The sequence below is a fragment of the Zeus faber genome (assembly GCF_960531495.2).
Source record: "Zeus faber genome assembly, chromosome: 4".
NCBI classification, from domain to species: domain Eukaryota; kingdom Metazoa; phylum Chordata; class Actinopteri; order Zeiformes; family Zeidae; genus Zeus; species Zeus faber.
The window spans coordinates 31,115,039-31,131,733 of NC_137191.1; the positions used below are offsets into that span (position 1 = coordinate 31,115,039).

A 16,695-nucleotide genomic window follows, 5' to 3' on the forward strand; every position below is an offset into this window, starting at 1 on the left:
ACCACCATCCTTGCTAATTTGCTGCACTTCTTGATCCACTATCCCCACATCATCCACTCTTCTCTCCCTCTCATTTCCTTCATTCATCAACTCCTCAAAGTACTCCTTCCACCTTCTCAACACACTCTCCTCACTAGTCAGCACATTCCCATCATTATCCTTCATCACCCTAAGCTGCTGTACATCCTTCCCAGCTTGGTCCCTTTGTCTTGCCAATCGGTACAAGTCCTTTTCTCCTTCCTTACTTTCCAACCTCTCATACAACTCGTCGTATGCCTTTTCCTTTGCCTTTGCCACTTCTCTCTTCACCTTGTGCCGCATCAGCTTGTACTTCTGTCTACTTTCTTCATCTCTCTGACTATCCCATTTCTTCTTCGCCAACCTCTTCTGCTCTTTGCTCTCCTGTACTTCCTCATTCCACCACCAAGAGTCCTTGTCTTCCTTCCTCTTCCCGCATGATACACCGAGTACCTTCTTAGACGTCTCCCTCACCACTTCTGCAGTTGTTTCCCAGTCACCTGGCACCGTTAATCTAGCCAATGGGGTGCACAAGCCAGTGTATCATCAGTGCCGGTCCCAAGCCCGGATGAATAGAGAGGGTTTCGTCAGGAAGGGCATCCGGCGTAAAAACCATGCCAAATCAAACATGCGGAAAACAAATCAACTGTATGATATACAGTAAATGCTTGTATAATATACAGTTTATGTTAGTATTATATACTGGATAATAAACAGTTAATGCTTGTATAATATACCGTATAATATACAGTATATGCTTGGTCACATACAGGTCGGCATAACATTTAATTCATACTCATTTCATTCATACTAAGTATACTGTATTATGCTTAGTACAGTCTTAAAAACCTGCTTTGCTAGAACGTTGGACTTTTTAAATGAATGGAACTGTTATTTATATTACAATATATACTATATATAATTTATTATAAGTTTTATTTTAAAAAAATACTGCATACATGCTTCCATAAAATTGAGGCCGACTTTCATTTGTGAATTGCATTTTTTACTCCACCCACTACACAATTTTAAATAAATGCCAAGAAGGAGCCGAGGGGATGTCTCGATTTTTTTAAAAGTCAGCGTGGCTTTACAGTCATTTTTCTCACTTATATAGAGAATATGTTTTTAATGTGTTCGGCATCGGGCCACTAAAAGTACCCCTCTACTCCCAGCATACTCCCATCCTCAAGCAGCGGATGGCGCTGCTGAGTCATCCTTAATGTGTGTAATGCAGATCTACTCCCGTTTGGGGGGAAAAAAAAGAACCATTCATGTGACATCAGGGATCGAAGTTTTTCACTTTACAGCTTAAAAAAAAACACGCCACTTCATAAAACGTCACTCTAAACTATCAGTAGATATTCAATAAAAAACACTTTCTCGTTGTTATGTGCTGTATTACGCTAGGGGTTTATCTACAACGTTTATATTCCGAAAACAGCAACTGTTTGCGAAATTGTATCTTCCGTTGTGTTTTTGAATTGTATGCGGTTCATTAGGGTGTGAAGTTTGGACCTCGGTACATTCCGTTCCCACTGTCCTGGAACGGCTATGACGTCACTTGGTCACGTGTGGTGCCCTGTCAACTGTCTTTTTTTTACCATTTTATTTTGAAATTGTGATTTATATATTTGAAATGTATGTTTCAAAACCCAAATGTGCTTAACCAAATACACGCACTTTCAGTTTTATTTTTATTTTCAAACGGAACTTTTCAATTTTGTGCAATGACGTAGTACGTAAACAAGTCGGTCGAGCTGGTGCCGAACCTGGAGGTTGCTGTGGTTCCCTTTGTTAGCGCGTCAGACACGGCACAGCTCGAACGACGGCGATACCGTTGTTGAAATGTCAAGGGCCGGGAAAGCGGAGCTACGGTTTGAAAGTAAAATTTAGGACATGCCGTCCGACTTCGTAACGTAAATTTAGAAGAAACGTCAGAGCGGCGTTGAAGAGCCCAAGCCAAACTCCAGCTAGCTAAGCTAACGGCGGTTAGCGTTCGAAATCACAGTTTCACTTTCTCGCTGCTTCGCCCGCCGCGTCCGGGATCGAACCATTTTGGATCAAGTCAGCGGTGGTGCCGGGAGAGGATGAACTGGCTTTTCCCCCTGGCTAAGGGCTCTGGACCGCTACCACCTCTGAACAGTTTACAACAACAGAGACAGCGGCAGATCGAGTCTCTCAAAGCGGCTCACCCCAGGTAAAAATAAATACCGCCACCTCGATAAATAACTATAAATCGTGTGTTTCCATCAGACTGCCTTGATCGGAGCAGTTTGACACATGTCCGCGCTTCTTGGCTGGTTTTCCCGTGTACACAGTTAACTCCGCTGGTGTCAACATAGCGTTAGCATTAGCCTGCTAAGCGCATACTCCGAGGTGTTTGACTCTACAGTTGAATTTCCCATTATATTCGTGCGTAAGCCCCTCCACTCGCAGCGGGGGCCAGGTTAGTCTGCCATGTAATCAGTGGCGATTCGAGGAAGTTATATGCGGGGTGGCAAGGTGACATTTAAGGGTGGCGTGACAGACGCGTTGTCTGGGATTCGAACTGGTTAGGCTTGAAAAAAATACAGTATTGAACTAAATGCTCACTTCTGGTGAGTTTTAGAATTAAGTTATATCAAGTCCTTCCTCTAGAATGAAGGCAAGTTAGCTGCAAAACTTCAGAGAACTTTGCGGAGGGGCAATGTTGTTCATATTCCTACTCTGGGAATATGAACAGGCTAAAACAATTAAAAGGATGAACAAATAATGTAAACAACATTTATTTAATAAAGTGCTCATCATTTACCTTACAGGAACAATCTTGGATTTACTAGACTTTAGTAGACAATGTCAATAATGTAATACTGTTAATATCAGAGGTTGAGACGGGTGATTCAGAATTTCCCTTGGTATACTGTGGCTACTGTTAGGGCTGTTAGGGTCCATAATGGAAAATACGCAGTTTGAGCTCTTTTGAACACCTGTTTTATTAAACAAAGGTACATTTATAACACAAAAACACTATCGAATAAAATAAGATCAAAAATAACAAGAACGAGAAAAAATTAGAATAATAAATAACAATTAATACATCTCTGAATTCTTCAGATGTCATTACAGATGACCACTCCAAAACATCAATTGCTTTTAATTTCATCACTTTTTAAGAGGAATAAAGCATTGTTTCAATGAGCTGTAAGGGTACCAATAAATTTGTGTGTGTGTGTGTGTGTGTGTGTGTGTGTGTGTGTGTGTGTGTGTGTGTGTGTGTGTGTGTGTGTGTGTGTGTGTGTGTGCGCGCGTGTGTGCGTGCGTGCATGCGTGTGTATGTATGCAACACTGCAATGTGATCGAGTCAGCGAGTAGCTTTTTTTAGGGCTAAGGGCAAACATTGATGTGTAATCAGCTGGTTGTCTGTCAGCCACAGCGTCTCACGTGTAGACGTGTAATATTTAGCCAACCTTGTGTACAGATTAAAGTATTAACGATTGTTTACTAGGGGCGCTTCGATAAGTCAATCGCAAATCCTACCAACTACAGACTGTTCCACGAGGTGAAAATGGACTGGAGAGATTGAAATACTTATTGTAATCCTTAGGTAGTATTTTTCCACGAAGGTGTTGTGGGCACAACTATCAGAAGATTGAACTTGAACCCAACTTATCCGACCAGAACAAAGATATACCACACACATTTTATTTTTTCTTGCACTAACAGGAAAAATAAAGTTTTGTTACATTTTAAACTATATGTATTTGTTCCCATCACAATGCTCTGTTTCACATCCAACATACGCTGTCCATCATCCTGTGTGTTCCTCCTTTTTTAGCCTTGCAGAAATCCAGAAGGATGTGGAGTACAGGATACCATTCACAGTCAACAACTCCACCATTAGTGTCAACATGTGAGTAATTGGCTCCAGAGGCAGCAACTGTATGAGAGAACCAGCCTATTTCAGAGCCTCCGTCATGTGCCGAGGTGAATGCTGTGTTCTGGAATGTTAAAACTTTTATGGGTGCTAGCCTATAACCGTGGCTCTGTGTACATATCTCTAGATTTGGGCCCCATATATGCTATTTCCTAATAATGACAAAAATCAGACAAAGACTTCTTGGTTCGCACTCATGACACCTGTATGATAAGTTTTGAGGGTAAAATGTACTCACAAACGTAATGGTTTGGAATGATCGCGTGTGTGTGTGTGTGTGTGTGTGTGTGTGTGCGTAATGAGATGACTCCCATGTAAACATCAGGACATCACATGAAATGTCAGAGGTGTTCAGTTTAGGATTGATTGGCGTTCATCACACATTTTAAACAGGCACAAAATCATGTTTCGCAAATCCCATGTTGTATAAACATGGACACTAAGGTGGACATCATTTGCCTCCAACCAACCGATGTAAATGCGCCAAATTCACACTCTTATTTATTGGGACATATCCAACATTCGTTTAAAAAAATCCTCCTCACATTTGGAAGCAAACATAGAATTGTATGTCACAATTATACAAAATGATCATCGACGTGTGTTCTCCCTCTCATTGTCCTGCCTATATCACTGTTCTTTATGCTGCTCATTTACTCCTCTTATCCACTGTCTTTTCCTTCTCACATGCCATCTTCTAAATATTTCTCTCTCTCTCTCTCTCTCTCTCTCTCTCTCTCTCTCTCTATCCTCCCCTGTGCCACATGTTCAATTCAACTTCCGGCCCCATCATCCTCCCATCTGCTATCTCTTCCCCTCTCTCGCTCTCTGGCCCAGTCTGCTGCCTCCCCAGTTCCCACAGGAGAAGCCAGTAGTCAGTGTTTACCCACCTGTTGGTCACCACCTAGTGGACGGCAACAATGGCACCGTGGTCACGAGCCCTCTTATCACGAATGTAAGCAGTCAGCTGTGTGCTGGTCAGCACACAACAGCCAAAATGTTTCAAAATCTATAGGGTTAGTTAGTATTTTAACTGGAAACTGCACTACATTTGGAGAAAAGTGCTGTCCAGATACCGATTTAAAAACTTTTTTTTAAGATTGATATTGCAATTAAGATTTATTATGTGATTTTTTGAAAAGTTCTTTACTAAAGTATTATTATTATTCACTAAACACAAGCAATAAATCTTTCTATAGTATGACTAACACAACATTGGATACAGTGTTATGATGAAATTAGATGAATATTGATGCATGAATTGATATAAATAACATATCTTTATTTAATTGTTGAATTGTAAAAAGAAAAACCTTCAATCACAGCAGAATATATTTACTCATTGATTTAACTTCAAGCCTTGTAACTGTTCGAATCGAAAAATGAACATTCGAAAAATATGCAGTTTCAGCAGAAATGTATTATGTCCACATACATGGAGCGCTGTTCCATGTGCTCAGGGACAGCTTGGGTGGGGGGTGGGGGGGGTTCACGCACGGTTTTGTTCCCTAAGGAGACCTAAAATGAAATAAAACCATTGTTGGTGTGGCGTGCCGATCGCAGGCACCCCGTAGCTGGCACGCGCATCTTCTATACCGTCGGAGAGGGAGACGGGTGCACAGAATATGCCCCGATCCCTGAAAACCCCCACGCCCCAGGGTGCTGCGCTAGGCGGCCGCCTATCTCGCCTTAAGGAAGAGCCGGCCCGGTTAGATTGTGTAACATAAAAAAAACAAAAAAAAACGCTGCCTTCTCGATTTGAAAATTGTGTTCTATTAAATTCCTTGAAGTCCTTGATTCCTTGAGAACTTGAATCTCATTTTGTAATGCCAGAATGAACCCTGTAATACTTTGGCCATGTGTCCTGCAAGAGTGAGGGTTTATTGTGTTCACTTTGTTAATTCTGCAATAAAAAAGGGAGAAAATATGCTGTCAATGACGTTTAAAATCCCTGGCATGCAGGAATTTAATCCTCCGGTCTCGGTGCTCTTTTTAACACTTGTGCTGTTGTTATTGTGTGTTGCAGTTCAGTATGCACTCTGACCTGGGGAAGGTCATTCAAAGTCTGGTGGATGAGTTCTGGAATAGTCCTCCGGTCCTGATGTCTAGCGGCGCCACAGGATTCCCGTAGTGAGTCCACTCTGATGATGTCTTTGACTTCTGATAAAGCACATAAGACAGTGTCAATGTTTACACTATAACATCATTATCACGCCTCATCTGAAAGCCTATTTCTGTCTTTTCTGTGAGAAGCACCCAGAAATGTGTTTACCAATAAGACCCAGTCAAATTCCAAATGAAACGGTCACAAGATTTATCTGCCTGCTTTCTTTTCAAATCAAGGAGCATGTTGTAATACCCTTTTGCTGGATAAACGGTTGATTTGAGTTGTTATGGGTGTTAAGTGTGACCAGAACAAAGACCAAATTTTTCATCAACCTCATAACCCCCCCCCTGTCTTTCTTCAGCGGTATGTACAAGCCTTCAGGCATGGCTCCGTACCCCACCCAGGCTTTTCATTACAGTCCTCGGTCTATGGGGCCTGGCCCGGCCCCAGCCGCTGTGCCCCATCTGGGGGTGGACATGTCACACGGGCCCCCTAGAGCTCCAGCTCCATACGGGCTGATTACAGACCTTCCACTACCAGTACCCACCGGAGACTCGCAGGTAATACATTTTTTTCAGGCCTGTGCATTGGCACCGAAAAAGCCCGTAACCGACAGGTTGGCTTCGGTCAGATGGCGCAGCAGGCGGTCTGCAATTTATATTTGCGTTCAAATTTTAGTTTGCTTGGTATATTCAAGACTTCAAACAAAGTGATCACAAGGAGAGGATGGCTTAATAAGCTGCATTTATTGCATATAAATAAGCTGTGTAACAAATGACCTTTGCAAAACATTAGCATATCATGAACACAGTCTGTATGATTCATTGCTGCACTTTATCTTACCTGGCCTGGAAAAAACTTCACCATGGCATCAATATATGCAAATTTTGCCACAGGATCTTCATGCAGACCCCCCAAGTGCTCTCCTTGCAGCCTGTCCCTGAGGTCTGTTTTCACCTACCAAAAGTGAAGCTTTGTCTTTATTTAGTAAATTCTTAAATTTAAGGATAGTAGTTATTTAAAATGACTCCGATAGCTGACATTACACCAAGAGTTTCCTTGGCAACGACACAGAGACTCAGGGCTCCAGACTAAATTTTTTTCATCCAAATCCGAAAAACAATTTTAACTGTCCCAAAATCAAAATGTTGTCTCTTTACTCTATAGTTGTTAGTTGTTAGTGGTATAATAAAAACATCATTCAAATATTGAGAAAATAAATGTTTATTTTGCTCCATTCAAAGAAATAGGTTTCAAACAAAATCTTTATTAAAAATAAATATAACGGCTTTAACATGACAAAGAGGTACATTTTTTTCTTGTCTAGTAGGAGAGAACAGCAGAATGACTGTAGTAAACATTAACAATAATTGCATGTTTTTTACATTAATGAAAACAATATTCTTCTTGAGGTAGTGCAGTTGTTCAAAACCCTCTGAGATGTCACACATTCACATCTCTACTATAAGTTTCATGTGAATGTTTCAGTTGGGATAGGAATTAGCTGTGGCATAGGTTTCCTGTTGTTCCCTATGGGCTGGAGGGCTAGAATGGCTAACAGAGCTAGCGATGGAGCAGCAAAACAACTTCTCTGCGCCACAAACCCGCACTTTGCAACGAGTGCCCCGCACGCAGCGCTGCACGTAGCACCGCACGCAGCGCTGCACGTAGCCCACCGACACGGAGAAGCGGGACAGTGTGTCCTGCTCCCTTTTAGCAGTGTAAGCTAGAGCTGCTAGCCCCACCATAGCAAACAATCCGTAGCAAGATTAGTGATGAGTTTGAACAAATCGTTCGAAACAAACGACTCTTTTTACTGACTTGGGAGTGACGAGTCCTCATCTCCACTAACTCGTACACTGACTCGCCTCTCCTACCTGCTACTAGCTAGACAACATGTCACTCACACTTCTATGCAACTCTTATAGAAACTGTGTTTGTGGAAATGTATCAAGTTAATAACTGTATTAACCTAGCCCTGTGAGAAAATAAACCACTTTGGCGCTTGTTTCAACTCAGTACTTGCTCAGTACCTGCTCTCCCAGCCCGTCCCCTGCCCTGAGCTGATTGACTCTGACGCGGGCTGCACCAATCACTCACTCTCCCACAAGTTCCACGCTACAGTGACAGTAACTGTCCATAAATTGTAATTTGTCCGTACATTTGTACTACTTGATTCTGATTGATCATAATACTGGAATTAAATAAAACAAATTTAAAAATAAATGGTTTGCCTTTGAGAGCTTTTGGTCTTTCAGTCTTTTATCACAATGTTATGGATCATTTTCCGGAAGCAAATCGGTGGCCTGACTGTGTGAATCAGTGGGGACTGGGAGTGTGTGGAACTTGATACTCGCCTGTCAACTCCAGTTGAGCAGCTCGTGAGTCAGGATTCAGTGAGAGCAGCTCTGACTGGTTGAGTGCTTCTTCTGAGCAAGCCCCCAGGAACAGTGCCGGGCTTTGAAGCCAATTTCACATAGTGGTCAAACTGTGTCCTTGAAAATTAAAGAATAGTGCTTAAAAAAGTACTTGAAAGTCCTCGAATCTCATTTTGTAACGCCCGAATGAACCTTGTATCCTCACCGTCCTTTGTACCGCTTATCCGTATGTTGTAGAACACATTCCTCTTTTGTACTACTGAGGGACATGTTAACCACCAGAATCCTCCCTGTCTGTCTCGACCAAATAGGTAGGACTGAACGGACACATGTACAAGATGCCTGAGATTCCAGAGTCCTTCCCTGAGCTCTCGGAGATGAGGTAGAAACTCATATCCACCACACTACCCGTAGCGCGACTGAAAAGTACGGTGGCCCTGAGAGCTCAACGCACTGCAACTTCAGAAAACACATACAAATAGACAAAACACAAGCAAATTAAGGCGAACACAACTACATTAACAGGAAACACAGCTACAAAACCACATTACGGGGCAAGCCACACTGCACTGCACTGATTTCTAAGCGATAAAATATATTTAATCCGTAATTATCCTCCATCTCCTTCCTCCATGCAATTAATAAATAGAAAAAACAACTTTTTATCAGTCCACAGTTTTCATTGAAGCCATAAGTGCGCTATTCCAGAAAAAGCAGCTTCTACCGGCTCTGTGATAGTGTGGTGAAGTTTGGGATCGACTCAAATCTTTTGGGTGAAAAGTGGGATTCACTCATTAGTGAACGTATCCCTGCAAACAAATCAGTGATTCACTAATCAAATCGCTCTCAGCTCAACTGAACTGACTGATGAACGGATCGTTTCAGGAAATGATTCAGTTTGTTCATCCAAAAGAATTGAATTGTTCGCAAAATTCACCACACTTTCACAGAGCAGATAGAAGCTGTTTTCTCTGGAATATCGCATAATCCAGCCATATATATTATATGGCTTAAAATAAAACTGTGGACTGATATAAAAGTTGTTTTTTCTATTTATTAATTGCATGGAGGAAGCAGATGGAGGATTTGGACACGGTGATCTCGTGTGGCACAATTGGTCTGTGATAGCTGCAGCTCCAGGTTGTTACTTGTATAAATTCTTATAAAATTACAGACACAAAATAATTTAGTTGAATATATTTTATTGCTGATAAATCAGTGCATTCGGGGTGGCTCACTTCCGTATTCGTGTGGCTCACTTAAGTAATGTGGTTTTGCGGTTGTATTTCTGTTACCAACAACATTGTTGGTAGCGGTGTCCACCTTTCCATGCAAAGATGAGACAAGCACAGGAAATGAAAGGCAGCTACGGTGAATTTGGTACACCAGCATAGCTTGTTGTGGTCAGTAGATTGTCATGTGGGTGAACATTCACAAAAAAGCAGAGCTGAAAAAATATCCCCCACCACCTCAAGTGAAAAACAAAACATCACCACCATCCGGAGAAGGCATACTGTGGGAAAATAATCCTACCGTGTTAAACATGGATGTTGGAGGAATAAAAATCAGTTTAGAATGGAATCCTGGGACTATCGTGATCCACCCATCACAGATGATGTTATGGTTGCCACTTTAAGATTTCAAGCATTGATTCATTAGAATGAAAATTCTTGCTTAACGCTGAAGCCGAATTTCAGGGCTGAATAATAATTATAATTTAATAATTTTTTTTGTCATTTATTTGACAAGTCTGTCTAGCATCTTTTGTCACAAAGACTTATCGGGTTCAAATTGTGACTAATGGCTGCTCCGTGTAGTCTACTCTGTAAAATAAGTCGTTATTGGGCAGTGGTGATAGTAATTAGGCTGCATTACACGAGTAGCAGCAGATGGTTAACACCCTGCAGCCCCGGAGGAAACGCACGCAGAGCGGATCTTGTAAATCTTGATTGTAGGAGCCATGTCCAATCCCAGCAAAATCAACAACAAACGTGAGCACTAAAAAAAAAATTCTTCTATAAACCGTAGAAATAAAATGGGACAAAAACCAAATTGAATCATTGAGTTGGGGTTTATGCTCATGCTACATTTGGGCAGCGGGTCCTGGTGTGGGGAGCTGGGGGCGTGAAACCCCCAGACAGTCAGAACACCTCCACCTTGCATGAATGCGAGACCTGTCAATCAAGGCAAGCACGCATCCAACTATATCTCAAGTTAAACCTTGAGATCCTTTTTTATTGCATCATTTTCAAAATCACAACCCAGACACACCATCGGACTAAATAATCTTGGATAATGAGACCCTAAGGTCTTGTGGGGGAAAAATGTATTCAGCGCACATGCACTTAAATAAGCTGATCATAATCGGGTTAAGGTGATACTCTGGCTATTTCAACGGTCATGCAAACACCATACCCTGAAGCCCGACCCAGTTAACAGACCTTCATTTCTCCTCAATCATTATTATTTATTGATTCAAGATTCAATAGGGTTTATTCGTCAAATACATATACATACTTTCAAACATATATGCAGTGAAATGTCAATGCAATGCACCCGGTGATTACACACAATATGTCCTAGACTGAACACAGTAGCTACCTAAGAATTTCTACTTGACCAACTAACTGATTCCTAAAACGTAATGCAGTAAGTCGAATACTATAGAATGAAATCAAAATATATAGAATAAAATAAAATAATAACTCAAGGGTAATGCAGGGTGGTGGTACAGAATAGATAAAGAGCATAGGCTTATGTAAGAACAGGCTTATGTATATAATAATATTGTGGTATTAACCCAGATATGATCAGCCAGCCAGCGATTCCGCCGCATATATTTGACCCAGAAAGAGTTTTTTGGGCAGATAGACAAGACAGCAAGGCAACTGAGTAAGACCGTTTTTATGTTGAGTTTGATGAGGGAGCTAGATATAGAAACAAAATGGGGGCATATTCAAGACAGTGGCCCACAGGATTGACTTCCTGTCAATAACCCTACTATGGCACCTGCCATGTAAACATGTTTTTCAGTAATCACAATATTCCGAAGACATATAAACACCTTAGTCGGATTATTGAGCCCTAATCAGGGTATTGAGTGCATGTTAACGCATTTGTTGACTATGTATTTCTAGCTAGAAGTTGCCTCTTTTTCCATTGACTTCCATTCAGTCTGAACTGCAGTTTAAAGCACTTCAACATTGGATTCAACGCTCTGCCTAAATGGTTCCCACTTGGTTAATTAATCAAAGCAATATTTATTTTCCATGAATGCGTTGATTTAAAAAAAATAAAATAAAATTGCAAAATAAATGTAAAAATACCGCTGCTTGGTCTTTGGTCTAGTGTTTCCTGGATTTCAGCTTCGGTCCCGATAAAGAATTTTGTTTCAATTTGGTTTGTCACCGCCTGTTTCTATAATTCCTTTTGATTATGACATGGACCGCAAATGTTTTTTGGAGATTTCTGAAAGGTTTGTGACTGTCTATCTTTCTGTGTGTCTGCCTGTCTATCTCTCTCTATGCTGTCTCTCTCTCTCTCTCTCTCTCTCTCACTGTCTGTCTGCGATGTGTGCGATCTTCTGGTCCCAGCATGTCCCAGTTGAAGGACATGTCTGAACAGGAGGACTTCTTGCTGGAGTTCTTTGTGACTCTCCCGCAGCTCAAACATGTCACCAGTGACAAAGAGGAGCTGGTCACCAGCATAGTGGACCTGGCCAGTGAGTAACACTGACTTCCACTCCCACGTGGAATTTATAATCACAATAGTCAGGGAATTTCACACTATACATCACAGTATCCTCTTGTACATTCCAATTTCACCCTGAAAGTATCCTGCTGAGCTTCATCACATTGAAGTCAAGTTTATTGTATGATTTCAGTCCATGACATTTGTTTTGAGTTTAAAACTCCCTCAGATATTTCATATTTTGTTTTATCATCTTAAATTACTACTCAAAAAATGTTTATCCTGATGCACAGTTTATACTGTAGCAGTAAAAGACGAGAATAATATGAAATGATCACCCAGTCTGACCCAGTGCCTTTCCTGATTGATTGGTTTTTCTGATTGAACGCAGCTTTGTAGCTGCCTGAAGTTTGACAATTTGACCATTCTCATCCTCAGAGAAGAACCTCCAGATGGAGCCACAGCTGGAGGGGAGGAGACAGGAGATGCTCTATAAGGTCAGGCTCCAAAAATGTATTGATGAAAATACACCGGCTTTGTGATGAACCTCATACACACGATTCATCATCATCATCATCATCATCATCATGTTGATTCATTCATTTAAAATCCCATGTTAGAAAATGTAATCAAATACTTACTTTTTTTAGTCTGATTCAGTGCCATTAAAACAGACTAAAAAAGTAACTGTTAAACTCTTGGACAAATATTTGAGACCTTGTATTGTGAAATTCAGAAATCTTGAACATTTCTAAATTGAAACTTCAGGTCGCACAATATGAGGTCAACTACAAAATAGTTTATCAGAATGCGGTAACATTTACATTTCTTGACAATACAAAATCACCTCAAGAGGAATATATTGTTTGTCTTACTTTGCTACGTAGGGTTGGAGGCCATCAACCACAGTTTCCTGGGGAAATGAGATAGGAAACATTTGCAGGAGTTACGAAGACTATGAAATATGAAACCTAAATTGTGTTGTGATGCCAAACTTTAAATTATTTAGTTCAGTGTGGTGAACCTCATACAGACAGCTCATCATCCCATGTTGACTGCTGAGGTCTTGACTTTTGGCAGTACGAGCAGCTGACGCAGATGAAGTCCGCCTTCGAGACCAAGATGCAGAGACAGCATGAGCTGAGTGAGGTGGGATCCCTCCCCAAACCGTCTGCACACTTCTAAACCCTTTGATAGCCACTGTGTCCTGTCTCCACCCGATGTCTTCTACACACTCTACTCCCTTCTATACACTTTCTAAAACCTTCTCCACTTTCTAAAACCTTGCACAGCACCGTCTTTATGCCCAGATTCCTCTAGACACCTTCTGAAACCTTCCACTGCACCACCTTTACCCCTAGACTCTGCCACAGGGGATTCAGGCAACAAGGACAAAAATACCGGAAAAATGTAGGCGGTTTAAGTTTGCACATAAAAAAGAAAAGCGTTTTCTTTGAACATCTTGGCTCTCGGTGACGTCACGCAGGGTGTCACTCTGGGAATAAACGGAAATACATCTAAATCTAAAACCACGCTCTCTCGGCATCGGAGGGACGGCGACCGCGCCCTGTGGGACAGAGCGCAACCGTTCACGTCTCTCGTTTTATACAAGTTGGAAACTAACTGAAATAAATCTGTAATAAAAACACACCGTCTTTTTAAAAAAAAAAAACGCTCCGTCTCCTCTCTTTTTTTTTCCTACTGGCCATTCACTGTAGCGTGTGACACCGCGTTCAAGTTTGCGGGCAATTTCTGATTTTTAGGTGGGCGTGGCTGATTACGTTACAAAAATAGCTGTAATGAGTCTACCTGTAATTTTCAGTGAAAATTTAAAAAAAGAAAATCATTTTTCTCATCTGGTCTACCCTCAGGATCCACGTCCTCAGTCATCAGGTCAAGATCCAAACACGATTGAAAAATGTAACCCTTCTAATTTAACTGATAATAATTTAGTAATGCAGGAAACCACAGCTTTGAGCACCGCAGGCTTTGGTGTGGAAAGCTTGAGTGTAACAAGTGACTTGTTGGCTTTGATTTCATTACGCCTGGCTAACAACAACTGTATGATGGCCTGTGAGACGTGATCAGAGTTCATAACAGCCAGAGTTGACAACAGTGTTTCAAAATAAAAGCACAGCGTCAAAGAAGTGGACGTATACACCCACGGTCCACTCCAAATGGACCAACGACCCAGTTTTGGATCGGGACCCACCCGTTGAGAACCTCCACTCTCAAAACCTCTCAATCCCTGTTACATCTCTCTCTCTCTCTCTCTCTCTCTCTCTCAGGGCTGCAGTCTCAGTGCACTGCAGGCCCGTCTGAAGGTGGCCGCCCACCAGGCAGAGGAGGAGTCCGAGGAGACAGCCGAGAACTTCTTGGAGGGACGCACCGAGATCGACGACTTCCTGTCCAGCTTCATGGAGAAGAGGACGGTGAGCGAGGGAGGGATTCAGTTGGCAGGTTTGGTTCAAGGACTGAGACGTATGGAGGAGGGTATCGCTAATCAAAGACAAAAAATATTGAAACGTCACCAAATCTACTTGCATCACGATAAAGTCTGATTGGACTGTATCTAATGTTTGAGCTTAAAGTAAGTGAAAACCGTTTCACTTAGGAGTGGCAGCAGGTTTCACAACCGTTTAAGAGCTGGTTGAAATAAGTTAGTATAACATCAAATCTAAAAGAGAAATGGTCACTGTCAAAAAACAAATGAAATCTTGAAATGTGTGTACTTTGGTCTTGTAGCTTTGCCACAGCAGAAGGGCCAAAGAGGAGAAGCTGCAACAGTCCATCAATCTACATGGACCGTTTCCCATCAGCCACTAGAACACAAGGTATGAAATGTTCACACACACACACACACACACACAGGATGTTTTTACTCTAACAACACGTCTACACGGTTCTTTATTAATTCAGCTTTCTCACAAATGATGAAAAGTCACAGTGCTGCAGTGTTTTGCAGCAACATGGTGCCAACAAATTTCACTCGGGCGTCATTTTGGAACCACTCCTGGGGCAATAATTACGTCTAACTCCTATATCTGTGAATATCTGTGAATCTAAAGGTGTGTCGTGCGTACCACAATTTGCTGATTAAATGATTTTTAAACCAATTTAGTCGAAGGCTGCTTACACATCTACCTTGTTTAGTTCGCACCAACAGACCCTTTTCTTCCGTTTGGACCCTGGACCACCAAAAAACACAACATAAATCGTAACAAACCTTTGCAAACATAATAGAAAAAGGACAATGTGTACATTATACCACTGAAAAATGAACATAAGCAGGACGCTCATAAAAATATGGAAGACTACATGCGTAGATAGCTAGAGAAAACTGTAGAGCACCCATTGTACATGTTAATGGATTTATTTATACACTGCTTTTGTGCGTTGTCAATGGATACGTGACTCAGGTCAAGTATCCATTGATAACTCTGGTGTGGTGTGGGCTGTCCAGGTGCGTCAACGCCCCCGACTGAACCGGAAAGTGTGGCGGGTTGGTTTTCTTTGCTATATGGACACAAAGTCATCACCCTGTCACCACAGATACACTAAGCTACCGTGTGGCTCGTCAGTGGCGTCATCAGAGTTCAGCGTCGGATCTGTCCAGGACGGTCAAAAACGTTTCTCCATATCTATTTGTCCTTCAGGTTTGCCGTTTTTCGATCGCGAAACCTCGGCTGGAAAGCGGTGGAAGATGCAGAAGAGATGAGAAGAACGCTGCATAAGCCCCGAGGATCAGGAGGGAGATGAAGGGTTACGATGATGATAATGTATTGTGTTAAAGAAACAACCAGTATTTTGCTCAACAATTGGCTCCAAAATCCCTTTTAATAATGTAGACAGGGCCCTGAAATCCCAACAGCGAGGAGGCACCGTGTGACATTGCACCAACTATCCACGTAACTAGGATCAACCTAACCGTGTAAAAACGTTCTAAACCTGTGACCCAGAGCCCCAGGTTAATAGCTCAAGGAGTGGTCAGTGACTCTTCCCGTTCAGGACTCTTTCAGAGATTCAAGACGATTTGAGTATTGATTTTTGGAATGATTTTGTGCAAGAATTAGCTCAAGAATAGCTCAACGTGGACATTGGATACTGTAATTAATTGTTAATAATAGGCTTTATTGATATCAAAGACTCGGACACCTTGTATTATAAGCTGTTATTTAATTTGTTAGGGTAATAAAAGCATTTAGAATAAAGCTCTCGTGTTTGTGATATTGACACACCTTTGATTTTATGGGATTTTCCATCTTAAGTGGGTTTTTTTGGACTATGCCGGTTGCTATGGGAAAGAAACACTGAAGACACAGGATTATAAAAGCTGCTCGTTTTGTTTTTGCCCCTTTTTACATTGTATTTATTGGGAGATCCTGTACAGGAATACGGAACACACACACACCACAGGGACCGAGCTCGCCTAGGAACCAGACCAATCTGCGAGCTCATGTTTTATTTGCTCTGGCAGATGCATCTGGCCCCCTCCGGTTAACATTTTCAGCCGAGCTGGCCTGGATCTGGCCAATCACAACTGTTTAATATGACTGTACAAGGAGCGCTGTAGAGGCATTTTTGTA

At 41.7% G+C, this 16,695-nt stretch overlaps 1 protein-coding gene across 1 annotated transcript; it reads left to right on the forward strand.

Moving 5' to 3' along the window:
- Positions 1 to 1,657: 1,657 nt before the first annotated feature.
- Positions 1,658 to 16,321, forward strand: vps37a (VPS37A subunit of ESCRT-I). Its single transcript, XM_079998963.1, has 12 exons — positions 1,658 to 2,218; positions 3,836 to 3,910; positions 4,772 to 4,889; positions 5,961 to 6,064; positions 6,403 to 6,601; positions 8,731 to 8,801; positions 12,013 to 12,140; positions 12,548 to 12,606; positions 13,190 to 13,258; positions 14,398 to 14,541; positions 14,855 to 14,943; positions 15,766 to 16,321. Exons 1-11 carry the CDS (start codon positions 2,109 to 2,111, stop codon positions 14,933 to 14,935), a joined length of 1,158 nt encoding a protein of 385 aa, XP_079855089.1. The 5' UTR covers positions 1,658 to 2,108; the 3' UTR covers positions 14,936 to 14,943; positions 15,766 to 16,321.
- The last annotated feature ends 374 nt before the right edge of the window (positions 16,322 to 16,695 follow it).

Coding starts and splice junctions, on each gene's coding strand:
- vps37a (XM_079998963.1), top strand. CDS start 2,109: ATGAACTGGCTTTTCCCCCTGGCTAAGGGCTCTGGACCGCTACCACCT. Junction 8,802..12,012: donor CCTGAGCTCTCGGAGATGAG/GTAGAAACTCAT, acceptor TTCTGGTCCCAG/CATGTCCCAGTTGAAGGACA. Junction 12,607..13,189: donor GACAGGAGATGCTCTATAAG/GTCAGGCTCCAA, acceptor GACTTTTGGCAG/TACGAGCAGCTGACGCAGAT.